We start from the raw sequence: 12,748 nt of genomic DNA, 5'->3' as shown, positions 1-12,748 counted from the left end.
AAGGGGTCTTGATTTTGAAGCGAACAAGAATTCTTTCGGGCGTATATAAGTCAGATCATAACTCATTCTGCCGTCCGGCGATGTGGCTGCAGTGGGCGACTCGGCCTTGTTGGTTCCAGGTTCCCCTCTTCTCGGCTGAAGACACCATGCATATCTGTTGCAATTCACTTGCAGAAACCCGCATTCTTTTACCTTTGGTAGCGAGCCACTCGCAAAATCATGCAGTTGCGATGCAGCACAGCGGCAAGGGCCCATCTGGCGGCTATGAGACGACTCTCGTTGGTTTCCTGTTGGTTCGCAATTTCGTTTCAAGCAATCAGAAGCAAGCCTGAGGCAACACAGAAAAGATAGAAAATACGATCAACTTGAAGCGATAATCAGCAACTTCTGCTTCATTGTAAAATTTGGAGTAGTAAAGTGCGGCGTTAGTGGAAGACAGCCTAACAGGACCAGGCAACTCGCGTTGTCGACCTCAGCAAGCATGAAGCCCGAGATCTTATCATCAAGGATGGAAGACTATTATCAGTTCCAGGCACCAGCGTCCGATGCGGGGTCATTAAATTATCGACATTAGCTCTTTTGTTACCAAACATCATACGTGCCCGACCAATTTGTTCTCTATCACCGCGATCAAAGTTTACTCCTTTTCTGGACGAGGTATCGGCGTTAATCCACCTCACAACATGCCTTCATCTCAAGAAGATATCGCGGCCTCGCTTGCAGCCTACCGATCGTTCATCGCAGAACAAAACTGCCGCGTTCTCGAGGTTTACGTACCCTTCATCGCCACAGCCAAACCTGATGAGCTGGAAGACGACGAAGATCTCAACCAGCTCCGTCTGGAAGCTTTGGACTCCCTTCTCGATACAACTCTTGCAGATTTTGGTGTTTCAGAGCCAAATGAGGTTCTAACACGTTACGACGAGCTCGCCCCAAAGATCGGCGCCGATGGCACCTACGTAATGCACGAGGGCAGTCACGAGGAACGCGAGGCTAAGCGACGCGAGTACCTTGACGAAATCGAGGAGAATATCAAGCTGAAATCAAGAGAGAACGTACGGGAGACGATCTCTATCCCAGAAGATTTTCGTATTCTGGCCGGGCTGGTCGACGGCGTCCTCGGTTACGGCATACCTTTCTGGCGCAACACAACTCAGCCAGCTTTCTGGTGGGGGTGTAGACGGTACCTGAGCTCGTATGCCTCAACAGTCATGACGCCCGAGGAACTGGATGAGTGTGAGGGCCTCGGCAGCTCCTGGCAGATTGCGGGAGGCTGGACGCCGGGAACCGGACCTGATGCCAACTTCAGCATCCTGCACTGCCGCCAATGTGACGAGGATGCTTGGTAGTGGAGGTACATTTTGTGCACAGCCGTTGATGGTGAGCACATATTTGAGACCATCCCGGACTTTCTGTCCTGGTACACTCATTTCGGGGAGGATGATGAGGTACCTGACCCGAACGATCTGAATGCAAACAGAGTTCTGGGCTGTGATTTCTGACCACATACCATTTTCGGCTGTGATTCATACCTTGGGTGTGACAAGACGTCTTTCAGCTGCACAATTCAACGAAGGGGATGAGGGCCATTCGGTTTAGATCCTTCATACAATCTGTAAGCAATCTCCTGATAGAAACATCCGGGGCACTTCCTAAATATTCATTCTAATGGCAGATATTCGCTATTTTTGAATCAGATGTCTTCAGCTTTTGATCCCCTATGTAAGCTTTCAAAACGAACAGTGATTGCAAAACGCATCAGTGAACAAATTGGACAACTACTAGAGGTAATTCATCCACCAGTATGCTTGTGGAATGAAGATGAATACAGCTGCAGATGCTTGCTTCTGTTGATATGAGTGATGAGCGGCAAGCTACGACCGCCCCAGGTCTCTGTTTCCAATCACACTTCCTGGGGCGCCGCTTCTTCCATAAGTTTGTTCTATACTTGGGCGCAATGCCCGATCAAGCGCCGTCCGTCACGTACTTCGTGTGATGTTAATTCTGTTTCCGTAATATTTTACCCGGACTCGTAAGAACCGAAGCACCTTGGAAGATCATAGGCGAGTACCCCGTACTACAACGTAGGTACATGTAGGCATCAGAACATCTTCTAGGTCCAAACAAAGTACCAAGTGAGGTTCAATTGCCGCGGTGTGCCATCTCCTAGACTGAATGGCGCAACGTGTACGCGTGTACCTTGCTACCGTTTGTCGAGAACAAATGTGTCGTATTTTGCAGCTGAATCTGCATGCGTAACTGTGTTCACTGGTCTCGTGGGCTTTCAGCTCCCTCCCGATCACAGAATGCTCTCATGGCTGAAGCCTGTTTGCTGCTTGACTGTCCGTATTCGGTGCGTCGTCGTACGATCACAATCAGCTGGGTCTGGTGTGGCTGCGCCTGGAAGCTCCTCAACTAGGGGGTCGCAGAGCACACTCCTTGCAGGGGCGAGTTGTGTTAGAATATCAGTTATTTATGCCAGCCTTATGCGGTTCAAGTAAAATTTGGCGTTTGGAATCCCTGTTAGTTCTCATTAGACTGGTGCTTGCTAAGGCTGAATGCGTTATGTGACGCGATGCCCCACACCGTCACCGAGACAAGCAGTAAGAAAGTGAGACTGCAAACTCTCTAGTCTGGCGGCAATCAGATACGCTTCATATGGAAATTTGACAGATCTTGGACTTCATGGGGATCTTTCTGGTGGTAACATAGTCCATGCGACGTTGCCCGTGTCGGAAATCATGCATGGAGGGGGACAGATCTATGAAGATGGGCATGAAGTCGCGCCCAACATGTCTGTTCTCCCCAAGCTCTTCATCAACAACACTCCATTATCCATCGCAAACATTTGTCACATAAACATAAGTCGACTTTTGAAAGGATGTCTTCAACTGCCGGTACCGCAACCCCAGTGGCTACGAGCTTCGTCCACGCCTTGCGAAGCAACGAAACGCTTTATCAAGCCTACACGAACGAGTTCGTGTCCAGCTCCGACGACGCACCTCCAAGCTCGGATGATGTGACGAAATTCATCCAAAGTCAAGGCTATGATACCAATCTAGCTGATGTGAATGCCGCTTTGGCAAGCGTTTCCGCCAACGACCTGTCTTTTTGGCAGGGCGACTACAACACCCAATTCGTCGACGAGGGTTCCACCGGCCCCAGAGTTGTCATCCAAGCCGGGGTTGTCACAGTTTTGGGGACTCAGATAAACAATTACACATTCAATAATTTCACCCTCGCATGGACGGACAGCACCAACACCAGTAACGGCCAGATCACCTTCGCCAGCATGGTCGATCTCAACCCGCAAAGTGATCCAACTTCTCCCAATCTCCGAACAACTCAGGGCCAAGACGATACCAGCGCTGGAATCGCAAATCCATACATCGGTCCTCAGTTCCAAGTTTTTTTTGGGCTCAAGGCCGCCATCAACCTAGCGATGCCAATATCTGGGGTCGCATGGGGAAATTCTCAGAACCCACTGCAAGTGCAAGTGCTGTCTCGTCCAGCCAGGGACCAACTGAAGCCTCGACCTTGCCGCAGTGGGCTGGCACATACAAGATTTACACCGTAGACCAGACAAAGCAGGGCTCTGTGACCAATCTCCAGCAGAGCACCAACTTGGTGACAATCGATGCGAGTGGAAACGTCACTGTGAACGGCACCACCATCAATCAACCAACCTTCAACAACGACATGCTAGAGTGGACCTTCGATGCCGGAAATCAATCGAACGCTATTCATAAGATGAGAGATGCCACCGTTGCTGCCTCTGATGCGCCCTTTACCGGTGATCAATTTGCAGGTCATTACTGGGCGAAGAGCGATCCGCAGCCAGCAGCCTACAACTGGTACGGGTACGTTAATGGGCAAAGTGCCCCGAGTCCCAACAATACCGCCGGTAGCGGATCAGCATCGGCCTCCCCAGGAACTCCGCAGACGGCAGTTCAAGACATGAACGGCTGGGCTGCTCTAGCGTCGCTCGGGTCTCAAGCCATGAACATGTACATGCAAATGAAGATGGGCGAGGCAGTTATTGAGCTCCTCAAGAAGGGGCTGCCTCTTCTTTGGAGAAGCCTCAAAGCTCTCTTCAGGGGCGTCAGCAACTCGATTCAGAAATTTCGAGGCAGTGCTCCTGAGCCGACGGGTGCAGAAACCGAACTATCGTCATCTGAGCCTGTCGAGAATGGTGAGCCTGTCGAAGGAGAACCTGTCGACCCTGCGGAGGGAGGCCCTGGGCCTGACGTGAACAACGAACCGGCTGGCGGCGACCCAGTCATCGAACCTCCGGTCATTGAGCCCCCGGCTGATCCCGTCAACATTCCGGAAATTCCGGCAGAGGGGGAGGGACTCATTCCAAAAATTGAGACTGGTCTAGTGGATGCTATTGAGAGCGGACTCATTGCCGTTTAGGTGGAATCCTCATATATCAGAAAACGGGATGTTTTATGTCGTAAATCACACGATCGTTTGATGGAAACAGTTTCGTAATGGAGTTGTCCCTGATGAGTAGCCCATAATGCCTAATTATCAGATTGACAGGCAAATACGGCTAATGTAACTTTTTCAATGATCAACCAGAAAATACAATGTTAATAACGATTGCTATTAATATGAAATGAGTCTGAGTTTACAGTTATTTCATGGAAGCTAACGATAAACCTAATCCGGGTTGCCTGGGTGTAAATAGAGTTCGTAGTTGTGACTTCTAGGCTATAATGGAAGCCTCCTTTTTTCCCTTCTTCTTCTCTGGCCATCTTTTTTTCGCAGCCTGGATGGCAGGTATTTCAGATCAAAGTTAGTATTACTACTGGTCCTACTTGCTCCGCTGAACCAAAGTTGCGCGGACAGTACGATTATAGCGATTCGTGGATCTTGAATTTTTGACTCTCTTCAACTTTAACACTATTGCTAAGAACTACATTCCATTCTTCCTAGCCCAAACCTCTGTCAATTTCAGCTTCTCTTACTAACTCTTACCCCTTGTTTTACTGAAGAGGGAAGACCAGTATCTTTCTGCCTTATTTTAGAACAAATCATTATCACGACTCCTTATCCTTACTGCAGGCACACTGATATTCACCACCGCCCCTGTCTCAACTATCCGAACAAGCCGTTGACGCTATCGTCGTCGATATCGATAAAATGATTACCGAAGTCATCTCAGCTAACACCAAATGGTTATACCGGCTAGTCCGTTCAAATGATCCTGTGGCTACAGCGGCAGAGAATATTGTTGATCGAGTTATAAAGGTTATGAATGAGACGCGCGAAATGTTGCACTGGCACGCGAACAATGGGAAAAGCTGCGCAAGCTGAAACGCTACCTCGGAAAGAATGACAAGTTTGACAAGAACCTGCACCGCGCATTTGAGCTACATGACCAGTGGGCTGGGGGTTTGACGGGAGAGCTCAAGGAATTGACCTCATGGTGCGATGAATGGTCAGTACCTCCTTCCTTTTACTCGCCACTTTGCAGAAGCTGACAACGGTGTGCCAGTCGGTCTCGCCCACGCTGCTCGTGAGCGACGCCGCAATGAACAATCATAAAAGTCTCGTTAAGACAGTACCAGACAATACCGTTTCAACGGCGATGAGAGAAAGAAAATATGAAGGTTGATTCCATCATTAAATAGAAATAAGGATGTGCAAACTGAGCCACTTGCCTCTGAGTTGGGTGCTTAGTTACCTGTTGCGTTTGGCCCAGTCAATCATCTCTGAGCAACTCCAACTCAATATCATCCAAGCCCCTCAAGGTAAGAGGCAAAAGCTCCCGCAATGGTGGCGGTTGACTCATCTCCACGAGAGGTCAGAGGGAACCAACCTTTTGTGGAAGTAACTGAAAGCCCATCGGCGATAAGGCCCCAGCAATTCTCGAAGTGAAATGGGCAACGACTTGAACCCACCCTCTCTTCCCCAATTGGCTCAGCACCATTCCCCGAGCAACAAAGTTCCGATCGCGTCACGTGGTGGTTCGGCCCCAAGTCAGGCCACCCCAGGCATCCAATATCCGAAGCTGGGGCCTCACGAAGTCTATAAATATGTGGCCTCCTCGCACGCCTTAACTTGTTTTTCTTCCTTTTCTTTTCTTCATACTTACCTTATCTGGCTGTCTGGGGATCAAGAAATCCGGGCGGCAGAGAGGGAGGCCTGCATTGCACATCGCGGAGTCGACCTCTCTCGATTGTCCTTCGGGGCCATCGTGGGTGCAATTTTTGATATTTGCCTGTCGCAAGACAACCTTTTCATTGTGCGCATTGCCTTGAGCAGTGGTATGAAGAAGAGATCTGACACCTAGATGCTGATGTGACTATGTACAATCTATCTTCAGTGAGATGTTGGTCTACGTACGCGTTGTAGTTGATCTGTCGAATATTTGGAACATGCTGTGGTACCTGCTGCTGCTGTCTGTCGTCCCTGGCGTCGTAGTCCGTGTCGTCCCTGTCTGAGGAAGGAAATCCCGACACTCGCAATTGCCATCCACCTCCCTCAGCCCACGAGTCCAACTTCGTCTCGTGCCTATGACAGACTACGTTGGTAGAACTTGAGCACTCAGATCAGAGATGCTGCTTCGAAAGCCGTCAAGTAGACGGCAGCATCCGCCGTTCTGAGGTTCGCGCCGCGATCACCAAGGTCAACGGTCCAAGGCGCCCAATATCGTCAGCGCAGCGGATTTTACCTCGACAGCACACCGAGCATCTGAACGCTCAATGGGATGTTATTTTCACATGATCTAACATAGCACCACAGTTTCCCAGCGCGGATTGCACTCCCTCCACCGACTCACCCTCACACACCCAACCCCGACCCTCCTTGCGACAAACTGCTCGTACGGCAGCCGCTCAACAAGCATGACATTGAACTGCCACAACTCATGAAACTGCCCCTCGATAAACGCCCACTGGCCTCTCTCGCTGGTAGCCTCCTGCAGCCCAGCGCTGATGACGATGAAATCGAGCATTCTCCTGCGATCTCTTTTACCTTTCCGCCCGGCAATCCACTCCGGGTCCATCTTGTCAAGGTACCCAACCTGCCGCCCCATCACGTCCAGAATCTCTGCGTCCTCGAACTCGCCCGCTGCCCTCGTCCCCGACCGTCTGTGATCACGCCCAATCCGCAACGACGCGACGGTGGTATTAAACACCAAGCACCCGGGAAAGTCGCTCGCAATCTCCACAGCCGCGGGATCCAGCCCCGGGCGCGCGAGGGCTTCCCATGGGCTGTGAGGACACCGGTTCCACATCTCCTCGTACATCCGGTCCGTCTCCTCCGACACGCTGATCCTGCCGCCGCTCATCCGCCGCTGCAGCTTGGGCAGCTTGTCCGGGCTGATGATGTTCATCTTGCGCATCTCCATGCCCAGCCATCGCTCCCTGACGCCCACCCTCCCCAGGCCGCGGCCCGGATCCTGGAAGTGGAACGCGACCAGCGTCACGACGCGGACGAGCTTGGAGTCGTTGAGCTTCTCCTCCCCGTGAATCCACCTGTATCCCGCTTTGCCAACCCATCCCGCCCAACTCCAGCTTGGGATCCAGGCCGTCTCCTCGCGGCGCGCCGCCCTGCCCGTGTGACTCCACATCAAAGCCTGCGGCAGACACGTCGCAGGTAGCCCGTACATGACCTCCGTCTTCATGGCCTTCTTCACCGCGTTGCCGACTCCGGCGAAGGCGTTGAGGACGTCCCCGCCGTGCGAGAGCTCGCGAGGCGTGTAGTTTTCCACCCAGAGGCAGTAATCCGCCAGCGTGATGTGGTCTTGGAGTTGGATCGTGGTGGACTTGCCGAACCTCGGCTTGCAGTAGAACCCCGTTCCGAACGAGTGTTTGTTCTTCTTTCGTTTCTCATCATCGTGACTGACGCCGGCATCTGCATCGCCATCGCCGCAATCATGATCATCCTCGTGGCCGGCCTCTTCGACGGGCGAGTAATACGGATCATCCTTCAAACGCGGGCCCCAAGTGAGTTCCTCCGCCGCTTGCGCGCGACAACACTCGAATAAGACCTGATACTCCGTGATGAACAACCGTCGCTTCGTGAACAATCTCTCCTGGAACGTCCACCCACGCCTGTTCCACAGCGAGGGATCGACAATGGCCTGGACGCCGTTCGGATCGATCCCGCGACGACTGTTACGATTCCTCGGCGGTCCCCAAAGCGAAGCCCCCGGCCTCCTCTCGTCAATGTACCCCGGCAGCCCCTTCCCCGTGCGGTCGTCCAAGGCGGCCATGATGGCGAACGCGGCCGACCTGTAAATCCGATCCATGCCGTCAATCTGGTCCGGCTTCGACCGCTCATCGTCCTGCACGATGCACAGCCGGTCCACCCACAGATACCGCTCCCCGAGGTCCCTGCACAGCGAGATCGTGTCCGTGATGAGCCGGGGCAGCGAGACCGCCGAGAGGCTGCCTTCCGCCCCGAGATCCTCCGCGTTGGCATTCACAAGCTGCGCGTGTCCCGCGCCCTCGCTGGCTTCCCACATGTAGCTCAGCGCGACGAACCGCACCGGCTCAAACGGCTGCAGGATCCTCATCTCCCGCATATCAATCACGCGAAACCCGCGCGGCAACTCAGCTATACCCTCCATGATCAGCTAGCCATCCAAGCTCTCTCCCGAAGTCAGGGAACAACTCACATGTAGACGCATACTCAGCACCGCAAGCATCATGCCACCTCTCACAATGCTGGATCCACCCCTTCAACGTCCCGATCTCGAACCTCTCAACCTCCCATTCCTCAACCCCAACCAGCCGCGGCACCTCGTCCCCTCCCGCAGAATACTTCATCCGGAACTGTGGCGTCACAGCAAACGGCACCGGCACCTCGCCTTCCCCGTTCCTCACAAGACCAACCGTCAACTCCAAAAACAACCTCACATCCCCGTCCGCCAGCCTCCTCTCCTGGTCGACCTTATACCCCGAGTCCAAGAAAAACGGCCCCTGCACAGCGACATACACCTCCTCTACCGACGCCGCCCTCAACCACCCTTCACACTGCCCATTTGCCCTCCTCGCTTCCACGGCCGCCCCGAAAGCGGCACAAACAAGACATCCGCTCCCGGCCCGGAGGACCGCCGCGAGCGGGAGGTAGTAATGCGCCTTGGCCCCGCGCCCCGCAGCGAACTCGGGGACGTCCCAGTCCTGGCACCGCGCGCAGAGCCGCGGGCTCGGATCGTCGGGGCGGCGCGCGGCGAGCTCTCTGGTGTAGTGCTTCGTCGACGGGGCGCCGCCTTTGGGGAAGTCGATGTCTGCGCGGAAGAAGTATGTTCGCCCGAGCATTCGGGTCCTTGGTGGAGTTTGAGTTGCGGGTTTTGGTTTGAGAGAGGTGAGGTCAAAGTCTGGGGGAAAATAAAAGTGGACAATTGGGTTGATGATGCTGTTTCCCACTTGGCTATGTAGACTCAGGATGATTTCGCTAAAAGGAGCCCACGGTTGTGTCGTCTTTGTATTGTAGTCCGAAAGACTCAATCGCCATGGATGAACGTCAAAAAAAGGTGGGGGAGAAAGGGGAGCAACATGGTTGCCAGCGTGTTGGTCCGTTGCAGGAACCGGATCCTTGGACTACGACTCTAGTGCAGCATGGCTTCGAGCTACTCTTGACAAGCTCCGGATAGTGCGTCATGGTGTATTCTCTGTGAAGTCATTGAAAACAGTCGTCGCTCGTGGTCATTCGTCTCTCCCGTCGTTCCGTTGCCTGAATACCGCAGTCCCTCTTACATAGGTCTTCATACCAACCAAGTCGTGATGGCCCGAGTTCAGGAGCAGCTCACAGAAACGAGTCAGAGTAGTGCAGATAACGTCAATATATTGTGTGCAGATGGAGCCTCCGAGGTCACGACACCCGAGGTTCCTCTTCCTGATAACTCCCAACCTATGCCCCTATGGCCAGCACTGTCGCTATTATACATGATCCCGCTCTCACACCTCTTTCTGTTTTTTGATTTCCGTGGCAGCCGAACGCTGATTGCCCAAGGGGATGTCCCCTCCCCTTAACCGTTTGCTTTCATATGTATGATCCAGAACAATAAGGCAGACTCGACGTCTCGTGTGATCTTTCAGCCATGTGATTCGTACCTTTCCCGCGCCGAATAGTAGAAATCAACCGAGGACCTTTCTGATTAAAAGTTGGTACGCAGCGAATGTGGAGTGCGTCGTTTGGATGGACTACACTAAGAGTAAGGCTGATGGAACGTGTGGAATGCGTATTCTATACAAGAAGGAACTTTAGGAGTCGAAGTTGGGTGCAGGACGAATCATGCGTAGAAGGCCTCGATGAAGTAGATGAAACCGAAAATGAGGAAAGCAACGGCGCCGCCAACGGTGACTGAGAAATGTTAGCAGGAGACATTACCAGAGAATGACACCAAAACTTACCAACTTTGAGAGAGACGCGACCTGCGATAGCACGACCACCAATGACGGCAGCGCCAGTGCAGATGCAGTGACCGACCATGGCACCGAGAATGACCCACCAGTAATCCTGGCCGGCGGCCATGGCGATCGTGGCGATCTGGCTGCGATCACCCCACTCGCCGAGGAAGGTCATGACAAACGTCTGAACCCACGCAGGGCTGAGAAGAAGGGAGAGGAGGTTGTTCAAGCCCTGCAGGGAGCCCCGGAGGCCACCAGGACCCGGAGACAGGCTTCGAGCGGGAGAGGTAGACGGTGAGCGAGGAGGCGAGGGGAACCGGCTCTTAGATCTCGACTTCCTGTCGTTCAGGCCCATCTCCAGAGCGTAGGGGGACACGGCAGAGCCGCGACGCTTGCCCTCCTTCTCCTTCTCAGCAAGCTCTCGCTCGACCTCGTGAAGCTCGGCAGTGACACCCTCGTTGGGGTCCATGCCGAGACCCTCACGCAGCATCTTTGCGCCAAAGACGAAGAACAGAGCAGCGGCGAGGAAGCTCGTGATGTGCTTGGGAATCAAAGTCGGAACCGCGTGGCCGAGGACGGCAGAAAGGACGGTCATGACCAGCAGAGCGCCAAAAGCAGCTGAGAAAACCACCATACGGTCGTGCTTCATCGCCATGAGGGCAGCAACAAGGAAGGTCTTGTCGCCGACCTCGGAGACCAGAATCATGGTCAAGGACAGAACGAAGGAGTGGAAGGGCTGAATCACACCCTCTTCGGCCTCACCGGCGGAGGTGGACGACTTGCCCTTGGATTTCGGGAGATCCAGATGATCCTTGTGAGCCGAGTTCGGGATCGGATTGGGCTTGTCGTCGAGCTTGTTAGGGAGATCTGCGGGTTTCTTGGGCATGTCAGCATTACGCTTCAAGATAATTAAGATGCCAGAAGCTTACCTCAAGGCCGGCGACGTGCTCAGGCGTGTAGCGGTCTTCATGCTCCTTGTCCTTGGTAGTATCCTTGTTGGCAGTCTTGTCGCTCAGAACCTTCTCCTGCTCACTATGTGGCAGAGGAGGCTGCTCTTTCGGAGCAACTGGCTTTGTGTCAACCTTTCCACCTGTCCTTCCCTCCGCGGCCTTGCGCGCCTTGTCCTTCTCGCTGACACCTCCTTCGGTGCCGGTGGTGCCCTCCTTGGGCTTCTGACGGGTCTTATCGTCCATGACTCCATCGTTGGACTCGGGAATCCTCTGTCCATCGATGACGGTAGGGTCCGATGGGCGTCCCTTCAAGGGAGGAAGGCCCTTCTTCGAATCGGCGTCGGCGGACTTCTTGTCGCCGTCGCTCTTGTCGACCCAAGGACCCTGATGGGGCATGCCATCCTTGCCGTCGACGGGTGCGTGTTCAGTGCCGTATCGTGTCTTTTTGGTCGAGCCAACTGGCGCATCGGCGGACTTATCCGTAGACTTGTCGGTGGAAGCTACGGCTTTGGCGACATTCTTATCCGCTGTGTCGACGGAGAGGCCTGCAACAAGACCAGGGATCAGGAGCAGGAGCAGAGGAGAGGGTCGCCTCATGGTGAAGTGGTTCTCGAGGGATCGTGCCTCGAAGTAGCAGCAGCAGGGAGCAATAGGGTGGGATGTGAAAGAAAGTGTGGTGAGTGCCCAGAAGTTCTTCTGTCCTCGCCAGGGGCAATAGCAAGAAAAGGGCAACGGGTTTCTGATTAACTGTGCTAATGCGACTGCAGCTAAGCCACGGGTTTTCTAAAATTGTTACGTATCTTTCTGCTGCACGGCCACGGGGGAGCCATTTGGAGGACGCGCCGCGCGGTGCCCCCATGTTCCGACGGGCTAAACGTGCCCCACAAGGGGCGACTTCAGTCTTAGGTTCAACTGTGAACCTGTGTTGGCGGGCCCCGGCGGCCCCCTAGAACACGCCTCTTGCAGCGGGTGAGTCGTTCCATTCCACTGAGGGGGCCTATATGGGATAACTCGATAGAGGACACGGTCATCCCAGATACTGGACGGAGCTTCATCAGTGGCGTTGCAAATCATGCTGCTACTGTTGGCCCGCTGCAACGCGCAAGACGTACAGAACTGCCTTTACCTTGGACTGCCAATGCCTTATGGACAGGGACACAGTTAACTGAGAAAATAAGGTATTGCTGTTCATCGTGTTTCCTGACAGGTGGATGCAGCCGTGGACCAGGTTGCATCCATTGAACCAACCCCAGATTTGCTCGCAGAATTCCGAGAGTTTGCTTGGCCACAACGGGCTCCCGTCCAGGATACGTACCGGATCAGCATCATCGTTGTGGGTTGTCGCAGAAGCTCCAGCTGCTGGTGCACTGAGTGCCGGAGCTTACAGCAGCTTCGTTATCTTATCTCCGCCGACCGGCGACTTGCTAGGGA

General features: G+C 53.8%; 4 protein-coding genes across 4 annotated transcripts; 2 read left to right on the top strand and 2 right to left on the bottom strand.

The window, feature by feature from the left end:
• Positions 1-683: 683 nt before the first annotated feature.
• CGCA056_v012486 (uncharacterized protein) lies at positions 684-1,349 on the top strand (the record flags this gene model as incomplete). The annotated part of the gene is made up of 1 exon (XM_037327730.1): positions 684-1,349. One exon carries the CDS (start codon positions 684-686, stop codon positions 1,347-1,349), a length of 666 nt encoding a protein of 221 aa, XP_037174134.1.
• A 1,532-nt stretch (positions 1,350-2,881) lies between these two features.
• CGCA056_v012485 (uncharacterized protein) lies at positions 2,882-4,416 on the top strand (the record flags this gene model as incomplete). The annotated part of the gene is made up of 2 exons (XM_037327729.1): positions 2,882-3,490; positions 3,547-4,416. 2 exons carry the CDS (start codon positions 2,882-2,884, stop codon positions 4,414-4,416), a joined length of 1,479 nt encoding a protein of 492 aa, XP_037174718.1.
• A 2,311-nt stretch (positions 4,417-6,727) lies between these two features.
• CGCA056_v012484 (uncharacterized protein) lies at positions 6,728-9,275 on the bottom strand (the record flags this gene model as incomplete). The annotated part of the gene is made up of 3 exons (XM_037327728.1): positions 6,728-6,736; positions 6,791-8,571; positions 8,633-9,275. 3 exons carry the CDS (start codon positions 9,273-9,275, stop codon positions 6,728-6,730), a joined length of 2,433 nt encoding a protein of 810 aa, XP_037174133.1.
• A 974-nt stretch (positions 9,276-10,249) lies between these two features.
• On the bottom strand, positions 10,250-11,914 carry GDT1 (GCR1-dependent translation factor 1; the record flags this gene model as incomplete). Its single annotated transcript, XM_037327727.1, has 3 exons — positions 10,250-10,320; positions 10,371-11,244; positions 11,297-11,914. The coding sequence occupies 3 exons, from the start codon at positions 11,912-11,914 to the stop codon at positions 10,250-10,252; spliced, it is 1,563 nt and encodes a 520-aa protein (XP_037174285.1).
• Positions 11,915-12,748: the final 834 nt, after the last annotated feature.

This window comes from Colletotrichum aenigma, assembly GCF_013390185.1.
Source record: "Colletotrichum aenigma strain Cg56 chromosome Unknown KSG_Cg56_contig08, whole genome shotgun sequence".
Taxonomy (NCBI): Eukaryota; Fungi; Ascomycota; class Sordariomycetes; order Glomerellales; family Glomerellaceae; genus Colletotrichum; species Colletotrichum aenigma.
The sequence above is the reverse complement of the archived record's forward strand: the minus strand, read 5'-3'. Positions and strand labels throughout refer to the sequence as shown.